This window comes from Lolium rigidum, chromosome 6 (genome assembly GCF_022539505.1).
Source record: "Lolium rigidum isolate FL_2022 chromosome 6, APGP_CSIRO_Lrig_0.1, whole genome shotgun sequence".
In the NCBI taxonomy this organism is placed as follows: domain Eukaryota; kingdom Viridiplantae; phylum Streptophyta; class Magnoliopsida; order Poales; family Poaceae; genus Lolium; species Lolium rigidum.
The window spans coordinates 49,275,227-49,285,029 of record NC_061513.1 but is presented as its reverse complement, the minus strand read 5'-3'; the positions used below and the strand labels follow the sequence as shown (position 1 = coordinate 49,285,029).

Below are 9,803 nucleotides of genomic sequence, written 5' to 3'. Positions count from 1 at the left end.
TGAGCAAACCCAGGCTACCAAACATGAAAGAAAATCTGAGCTAAGCTTGTCTAAGGGCAACATGTATGAGTGGAGATATTGATTCTCTGATAACCCGGGCTACCAAACACGCCCTTAAGCTCTCCGTATCATCACGTACTGCTAAAGATGTGCTTTTCTTCCTTCTACCTGCGCGTGATCATTGTGTTGGGGTAGTGTAGTACTATTTTTATAACGGTTAGCAATAGCAACCAGCTGCTAGCCTGCCACACATGCGCTAGTGGAATCAGTGAAGAATTTAAAACTCCTATCTTCCGAAATCAACGTGCTTTGCAGAAATGTTGCGGGGCCAACCCGGCAGCTTACACGCGGTCCCCCCTCCCCCCCCCCCGACATTGCGCCAAAGAACTTGCTGCGTGCACAAATTTCGTTCGAGAAAAACACTTGTGTGGTTTTTATTTTTATTTTCAAATGGGGGTTATGCGGTCTGTACATCGAAGAGATGCACATGGTGTTGTGAACATTGGCCAGACCAAACCTAAAACTACCATCAACAATGCATGCCATAGCGAAGCGAAACGATAAAACCGCCAGTTCTTGGGTCCGGTCGGCACCGAAGACAAGTGGGACAGAGAAAGGAGCATGTGTCAATTTTACCTTGGGACGTATAATTTTCTTGTATAGACAAAGAAAATCACTTTCAATACGGAAATGCTTTGACCATGTTCTACAAATAGAGCCAACACGCATGAAGGATACAAGCTAGTGAGGTAGATAGCCCTCTTAGAAAGCAGATTCCGAGATAGCCCACCAATAAATGTCACACCGAAAACACAAGCTACTCCACCAACCGTGTTAGGATGAGATGATAAGTTTGTAGACGGCCAAGATATCCTAACATGCACTCCCTAAGCCTTTGGCTTCCTCAATCAAGATATCATTGGGTTTCCTCTTCATCGACTTCTTTGAACATGTCATCCCCACGTGCCTGAACATAATAACCAAGGCATCCATAGTGTTGCTACCTTCGATACTAGCTTATAGTTTGCTATCACAATCCTAGTCCTAACCCGAGTGAGAGAGAATAATTGGGCTCAAGCACTCCATGCCGATGTTGAGAGAGCTCCAGATGCAGTCTAGCGGCATCAGGGCGTGGCGGTGGTTCTCGTGTTGCTCGCAGTGCTCTCCTAACATGGGAGCCATATGCAACAGATAAGCTCAGGGCCGTCTCCTCCAATAAAGCTCGTTGCGTCTGTCATGTTGAGGGATTCATCTTTTTTCTTGCTAATTTTCTCATGTCATGGTGGTGGAGGAGGTGAAGCAGTGCAGAAGGGATTTGGTCATGATGTTGTTAACTTGTTGCTCTGTATAAGGGGTGGTATGGTGCTGCTGCGAGAAGTGAAATCTCTGCAGTTTCTTTACTACCGACTCTTACAACCGAGCTCTGCTATCCCTAGCTAGATTGCTGCCGACATGTATTGTTGTTTTGCTAATTTCATGCCACCGCCAGGTCGTCATCAACCTACATGCCATGGTGCCATCAAGGAGGCCCTTCAGCTACAACATGGTTTTCTCCCGCCATTCCGACCCAAGTGGCCAAGTCCCCTTTGTTGGCATGGTTGACTGCCCGACAAATCTTTGGTTTCCGCTCGGTGGAGGAGTTGGACCACCGATAGGAATAAATGAGATGCATCTCGGTCCTTCGTGACCAGCCCCTGTTCAAAAGAAAATTCGGGGGCAAACATTGTTTTTCTGAACGAGCGAGGTTAAATCAAATGCACCCCACTCAATTGGCACAATGTACATGTATCAGTTTGTATGCTCGGGCAAATGAACGGCAACTTCCCGTTTGTCTACTACAACAAACTCTACTAAGAGAAATTTACCCGGTTGCGGCGATAAAGGGGTAAGGACCGTGGCATGCATCTGGCTCATGGTAGTGTCTGCAATCGTTGTCGGGTCGTTTAGTGACACGTTTATAATTTTTTTAAATGTTTAGGGATGTTGTTGGTGATTACTAATAGATCGAAGAGATTTTCGTCAAAAAGAATAGGAAGAAAAGTATGAAAATCCATTAAATTTAGATGAAAGGTGTCATGAGATCAAGCATATGCCAAAACATGAATCAATTCTCTTCCGCAAAAAAAACTGATTGGGTTGGAGCAAGGATATAAAACCCCATGTGCATGTACCCTAATGTATTACGATATTTGAAAAAATATATGTGGGGTAGCCCTCCTAGCAAGCAGATTCCAGGACAGCTGAACAATAAAAGTCACACCAAAAATACAAGATACTTCACCAACGTGTTAGGATGAGACGATAAGTTGGTAGGCGGCCAAGACATCCTAACATGCACTCCTAAGCCTTTGGCTTCCTCAATCAAGATATAATTGTGTTTTCTCCTCATGGGTTTCTTTTGAGCACGTCATCCCCACGTGTCTGAACATAACATCCAAGGCATCCATAGTGTTGCTCCCTTTAATACTAGTTTATCGTTTGCTATCATAATCCTTGTCCTAACCTGAGTGAGAGAGAAAAATCGAGGCTAAGCATGGTCTTCTGAAGGAGTGTGGTTAAATCAAATGCACCCTACTAATTAAATTGGCACAATATATACAGTCGCAATGCACATGTCTCGGTTGTCTACTCGGTCAAATACACGACGAATTCCCGCCTATCTACTACAACAAACTCTACTAAGAGAAATTTTACCTTGCTTCAGTGGTGAAGGGGCGAGGACGGTAGCATGCATTTGGCTCATGCTAGTGTATGTGTCTGCATTCGTCGCTAGGTAGTTCAATGACATATTTATAACGTTTGTAACGTTTAGGGCTGTTGTTGGTGATTATTGTCTGCAGTCGTCGCTAGGTATTTCAATGACATATTTGTAACTTTTATAACGTTTAGGGTTGTTGTTGTTGATTATCGTCTGCAATCGTGGCTGGGTGGTTTAATGACACATTTAAAAAAATTATGAAGTTTATGGGTGTTCTTGGTGATTATTAATACATCGAAGAGATTTTCGCCAAAAAGAATAGGAAGAGAAATATGAAAAACAATTAAATGGAGATGCAAGGTGTCATGAGATTAAGCATGTGCTAAAACGTGAATCAATTCTCTTCCACACAAAGAACAAATTTGGTTGGAGCAAACATATAAAATTCCTTGTGCATGTACCCTAAACTATTTTAATATTTGAAAAAAAAATCAATCGAATATCAGCACTGGCATCGTACACCTGGTGCCTTGATCCTCCACGGACTAATCTTTTTTTTTTCGGAAGATTCCACGGACTAATAATAATCAGCACGGCATAAACAAGGCGAAGAAGCAACCCCGAAGAGGCGGAAGCCACGACTTCCCCGAGAAAACGATTTCTCTCAGGGGCAAATTTGAAAACGTGCGATGGGCAATCGCCGCTTCGGTGGAGTTCCATTCCCCGCCAAAGTCTATATAAACGTTGGAAGGCCCGCAGCGATCCGCCTCCTCCGACACCACACGCAGCCAGCGACGAACCCCAGAACATTTCTCTCTGTTCCCAGATATTTCCCCTGCGCTTTTCTTCTCTCCTCCCTCAACCTCTCCTTCGGGATTCAGTGAATTATCCTTCACACAACATGCCTGAGGCACCACGGCCCGACGGCGGCGCCGCCGCCCCTTCCGATGTTGATGTCATCACCACCGGCAGCCGCCGCAAGATCCCTGCGCATTCGTCTGTCCTTGTAAGACTTCTTCTCCGGCTATCTATTCGTTTCTTGGTGCATTACTATGCTAATCTGCAAGTTCTCCCGATTGGATTGCTAGCTGGTCTTCAGAAATCGATCTTGCTGTTCGATCAGAACCTTTCTGAAGTTAGAATTATCTTGTCTATTGACCAGATGTCGGCGTCGCCGGTGCTGGAGAGCATCCTGCAGCGCCGCCTGCAGAGGGTGAAGGAGAGCGGCAAGCCCGGCAGAGCCGTCGTCCGGATCCGCGGCGTCACCGACGACGTGGCGGCGGCCTTCGTCCGCCTCCTCTACGCCGGCAGGTACCGTGCTGTCGCCTCCCTGGATTTGCTACTGTTATTTTAGGCACATGCGTTTCTTGCAACCTTGGGTAAGCCAAAGTCTGCTGTTGTTCGGCGGACAATCATTAGCAGCTGGATTTGAGTATTGACACACGAGGTTAAAAACGACAGCTTATTAGTAGCAGTAATAGCACGCGAGGTACAATAAAAGCTCATAAAAACACGCGGTGAAAAAATTACAGGTCATTGCCAGCACTATTAACAGGGAGGGAGAAAATGGAAAGATTAGCACGCGTAGTAGTAATTAACCCACGTTCGTTGACAGTCTAGCCGAAAGATCTGGCAGAGGCCGCCTAATTAAGGTCTCTGCTCTGTTTTCTTGCATTCGCAATTGGGGGAGCAGTTGCTGAAGGATCTGACAATCTGTAATTCTGCTGATCGACTCACCCAAAACAAATAATAATCTAGATTCAGATGGATTCCTTGCATACTGTCAAGACCATGTTTTCAAACAGTACGGTGGTATTCATCAGGTAGGGGAACCACAAAGCCTTGCGATTCAGCCTCCACGAGTACTGTACAACTAATAAGCTGCCAAAATGCAGAAGCAGATATTTTGTTCATCGCCTGTACTTAGATTCAGTGAACCTCCACATGAGCAGATATTTTTAGCTCCATTAACCTGACCGACGAGCGATGATTGTGCGTAGATTCAGTGAACCTCCACATGAATCGCGCCAGGGTGATCGATCGAGATGTATCACTCTCTCTCTCGTCGCCTTCAGCGGCGACCCCAACTCGGCCAACTTGCCAATTTTGTCTGGTCACGATAGGCGAGACGACACAGCCAAGTGACGTTGTAGAGATAAAACCTTAACCTGGCCGCCTGAAGCCGAGCCATACAAAGCCCCGCCGTCAATTTGCGTCCAAAACTTCGAGTTTTCTGAGGCTGGGCTAGGCAGCAGTCAGGCACGGACGGCGGAGAAGAAAGGAGAAAAGTAGACAAAAAAACAAGTTGATATTATTTTTGTCGTCTCCCTTCCGTGGTCTGGTTGGTGCGGCGGTTAGCGCCTGCCTAGTTGGAACCTCCCCGTAGCTCGGAGGCGGCCCCGGCCACAAGTTCTTGTTGCTGCCGTAGGCACAGCCAAGGCTGCCAGCCGGGCGCGGTGTGGATACAGAGACGGAGTACAATTTGTTTATCTGTGATCGCGAATGGACAAGACGGAAGAAGCAATGCCTAGTTTTATGTTGTGAATGTTTCTGAATGGACAAATGGCCGCACCGTCCAATATTACAACAATTCACAACGCGTTTGCCTGTCTGTCTGTTGAGCGAACTGTTCTTCTTCGACTGTAGTTTTCGAGTGGACAAGCTAGCTGAGGACGATAATCTAATCTTATGATGAAACTTTCAACAAATGGCAGGCGTGATGGGGAGGTGGTCGACGAGGACGTCGAGAAGTATGCGGAGCAGCTGCTCGTGCTGGCGCATGCATACGGCGTGCCGTGGCTGAAGCGGTGGTGCCAGGAGGCCATCGGGTCCCGGCTGACCCCGGGCACCGTCGTCGACGCGCTGCAGCTCGCCGACCTCTGCGACGCGCCGCAGCTGCACCTCCGCTGCATGAGGCTGCTCGCCAAGGAGTTCCGCGCCGTCGAGCGCACCGAGGCATGGCGCTTCCTCCGCGACAACGACCCCTGGCAGGAGCTCGACATCCTCAGCCGACTGCACGACGCCGACATGGTAAGTTCTAGTGCTGAAATATTGCTACGACGAACGAGAATACATGATTCTAGCCTGTGAAATTCCTGTAAAATTTTACAAATCAATGTGGGACATTCGTGTCGGCATTTGAGGTGTCTCCATGAGCGGTGGCGTGCGTGATGATGCGAAAGTGCAGCAAAAGATGATGTCTCGGTGCGCCGTGCACTGGGGGACATACGGCGGGCATGCCGGCCTCATCTTCCAGGCTTTGGGTCCGGCAGATGCTGGGCATGTCCGGCCGGCATATCGCATTGAGAAATGACACCACTGTTAGCTCTCCCGGGCTCGGCCGGTGCGTGTGCGTGAGACCTCGTCATGCTGCACACGTCGTTTCGGCCAGTCCGTCCACGTCCAATCCACGCCGAGTGCGAGCGGAATGGCCGGTGAATGTTCACATCTCCGAAACGGTCACGCCAAACGATTTGATCTAGGTGGAAACCCAGAGGCCACGCCTACTGCTTAGTGCTTACGACGACAACATAGTCCCACCGAACTTTTGATTTGACAAAGGTTGAGGAAAACCAAACACGTTTCTTGCTAAACGACGTCAAGATCAAATCAATTTATCCCGATGATTTTTGTTGGGTGTTGCACTACTCTTTATAACTGTATGATGATTGATGAACTGACTGAAATTTGTTCCGGCTTTGCAGCGGCGGCGCAAGTGGAGGCGAAAGAGCGCCGAGCAGAAGGTGTACATGGAGCTCAGCGGCGCCATGGACAGCCTCCACCACATCTGCACGGACGGCTGCACGGAGGTCGGCCCCGTGGGGCAGGCGCCGGCCACCACGCCGTGCCCGTCCTACGCGACCTGCCGGGGCCTGCAGCTGCTCATCCGCCACTTCTCCCGGTGCCAAACCCGCTCCAGCTGCCCGCGGTGCCAGAAGATGTGGCAGCTCCTCCGGCTTCACGCCGCGCTCTGCCGCCTCCCCGAGGGCCACTGCAACACACCTCTCTGCACGTAAGCACCCAACACATCTACCTGCTGATCAGTGATCACTGATCACACTTGCAGGGATCGGTCAATAATGTGGAGCTTGTTTCTGACGTTGGTACTCTGAAATTGTGATCGTGCAGGCAGTTCAAGTGCAAGGAGGAGCAGAAGGAAGCGATGCCGACTCCGGTGGCGGCCAAGGCCGGCGACGGCGGCGACGGCAGGTGGGGGCTTCTGGTGAAGAAGGTGAAGGCTGTCAGGGTCATGTCTTCTCTCGCCAAGAGAAGCCCCGCAGTGTCCACCGAATGTGTTCATGAGGATCAATCCTCTCTCAGACTTGAGACAATGTGTTGTTGATCAAAGCATCAGCCCGAGACAAGCTAGGTAGCTAGATGTGTAGTGTACGCGTGTGCTGAGGCGGGGCTAATTTTGGCCCGTCTTTGAGATGTTTGGTCTGTCGAGTAATGTAACATAGTTCTATTATCCCAAGTTATTCTTCTGTGGGTGGGAGGAGACGGGCGGAAATGTGTTGTACAAACCGCATGCACTGCAATATGAGCACAGTATGTGATTGATCAACATAGCAAGAAGCTCGTAGCTAGGGATATGGCAATGGGTCGAGGGTCTCGACAGACACATATTCATTTGTTGCCCGAGCACAAACATACTATGGAGTATGGACCCTACTTTTTTTTATTTTTTTTAAACGTAGGCAAAAAAAAAAACGTTACACGAATACTGCATGCGGACTAAACACAAAGTCCGGAACTACTCGATCGCCTAGGCATAACAACCAACTCTCTTAACCCGTTGTGGCCGAAATCTCTCAACTGAAAGATCACCACACACAAAAGAACCCACTGAAAATACAAAAACAGCGATCCTGGACACGACAACCCGAAAAGATGAGATCCTCCATCAAGCAGCTGCGAGCATCTTCTCTGTGGTGCCACTCTTATTGCTTTTGCTTTTGAGATACTCTCTCACCTTCTTGGTTTTGTCACGGTATCCTTCCATGAACGCGCACAATCTCTTTGCCATATCAAGATATAGCCGTCTCCAAATTGCTGAGAAGGTCGCAAAACTCTTTTGCAAATAGAGCCTCGGATTTAACAAAGGCAAACGACTAACTAAGCCCTGTAGATGGTACCGTGGAAGCCACCTCCGAGGGCCAAAGCGAGTGCACCTCCAAATGCACCAACAATAGGAAGGAACCACCACCCCACACAATTCGTGCAACTCGATCATCAACATCACCGAATCTATGACCTCACTCTCAGAGGCAGCTGACACATGGGACTGCGACAGCTGGCATGATGTTCACATTGGGGGCGTCAAAGAGGGATGTAGAGGGAGTGGATGCGATGGAGATGGTGACCACTCCTCCTTCCTCACTTAGTTGTTCATCTTATTCATCCCCGGACGAGTACCCCTCACGATTGACCAACAGTATCCTTGTTGACATCTTCTTATTGAGGAAGTTCTTGTTGTGTGAGGCAATGGATTGAGATTCTTCATTTCTACAGCTAGTGCTTATTCAACAGTTTGCCAAACAGGGTTACAAAACCCTCAAGCCGCATGTGACTGGGACTTTTATGCTTGAGTTCCTTGCCCAAGGTATTTTTGAGGGTACACCTGGATGCTTTGAATGGACCATCCAACCAAGCTTCATGGTTTGAATGGTACATATAATCATAGCAGGATGTTTTGAATGGTACATCTAACCATAGCCGGCATCTAACCATAGTAGGATGTTTTGAATAGAATATGTAACCATGACCGGACAGAGAAGTTGGTCCCATAATAGGTGTTATTCTTGATTACCCAAAACCAAATAGGAGGGTGCAGATGCCCTTTTACCAGGCACACACTACCATGCACTCACGAAGGAACTGGAGGCTAAGGACAAAAGAAAATCAGCAGATGATTTTTGCTAAGTTTTGAAGTTATTCCTAAACATCTTTATTCACTCAAAGTTAGGACTAGTAGAATTTGGTACTCATGATAGATCAAAGAAATACTTACATCGGTGATTATAGTTTGTCCAACTGACACAAATGTACTTGTACTGGAAAGTGCACAAGATTAGCTACTTTATATGGTTCAGTCCTTCAAAGAGTAATCATGTACCATTTACCCTTGATAACTTATAACTATTGATTATTATGTTATCGATATATTTATCTATAGCACTCTTCTTATGTAGCCATGCTAATTACTAGCAAGGGCTACCCTTTTAAAGTAAAGTAAAGACACATGTTATACGTGTTTCAATATTTGGTCATTGAAGTTGTTTTTTATATTTTAACACACCCATATGCTGAATTTCTTTTGTCAATATATTTTGAAGGTAGGTCTGGTCCATCAGAGAAGGAGTAGAATAATAGCATGGAGATGTTGCCAAGAAGGTGATGATAAAGTATCTAGCAGCGGCGAGCTTATATCATCACACCAATGCAACATTTTCATGGATTTCATGTTAATGATATATTTATGTTTCGAATGGTTGTAATGAACCAAGTCCTGAAAGTTGGTAGCTCTCTTATGCCTAAGCATTTGCAACTTCTGTGCTACCTGAGAGAATTTAATTTTCGTTGTCTCTTTTAGTGAAATTTAGATAAATGACATGTATAAATTATTGTTGCAAGATCTTTTTCGTAAGAAATGCTACAAGATTTTGATGTGTGCATTCATCATAATATTTGAACTATTTTCACGATATTTTGTCTTTTTGGACTTTCTAAAAAATTAGTGACTTCTGATTTTGTAGAATTGATACCTACTATAGATTTTTTGAAATAAATATAGATTATATGTGAAAATTCGAGAATTCAGGACCTGTTTATTGTATTTCTCGGTTCTCCTTTTTTTCGCCTAGGCGTTCTCCCTTTCCCTTTGCAGCCAAATGGCAACAGTTGAATGGCCACACAGTGGGGGGGGGGGATCCCATGTGCACCTAAAAATTTCCTCTAGGGGTTTGTTTCCCTCGGGTTTTTTTTTATCCCGGCAACTAAACAAACCCTTAGGTGGGAGGGAAACTCCGACAACATCGTCCAAAGTATGTGATTAATCATTATAGCATGAAGGACTCTTCTAGAGTGCCAATATAGTTGCGATCTA

The 9,803-nt window shown here is 46.7% G+C and overlaps 1 protein-coding gene across 1 annotated transcript; it reads left to right on the top strand.

Moving 5' to 3' along the window:
- The first annotated feature begins 3,478 nt into the window (after positions 1 to 3,478).
- Positions 3,479 to 7,256, top strand: LOC124666297 (BTB/POZ and TAZ domain-containing protein 1-like). Its single transcript, XM_047203640.1, has 5 exons — positions 3,479 to 3,704; positions 3,861 to 4,009; positions 5,413 to 5,728; positions 6,403 to 6,710; positions 6,827 to 7,256. The coding sequence occupies exons 1-5, from the start codon at positions 3,600 to 3,602 to the stop codon at positions 7,038 to 7,040; spliced, it is 1,092 nt and encodes a 363-aa protein (XP_047059596.1). The 5' UTR covers positions 3,479 to 3,599; the 3' UTR covers positions 7,041 to 7,256.
- Positions 7,257 to 9,803: the final 2,547 nt, after the last annotated feature.

Bases quoted from the DNA above. Each gene is read 5' to 3' on its own strand.
- LOC124666297 (XM_047203640.1), top strand. From the start codon at position 3,600: ATGCCTGAGGCACCACGGCCCGACGGCGGCGCCGCCGCCCCTTCCGAT. The intron at 4,010-5,412 runs GTACCGTGCTGT...AACAAATGGCAG, and splicing joins CGCCTCCTCTACGCCGGCAG to GCGTGATGGGGAGGTGGTCG. The intron at 6,711-6,826 runs GTAAGCACCCAA...GTGATCGTGCAG, and splicing joins TGCAACACACCTCTCTGCAC to GCAGTTCAAGTGCAAGGAGG.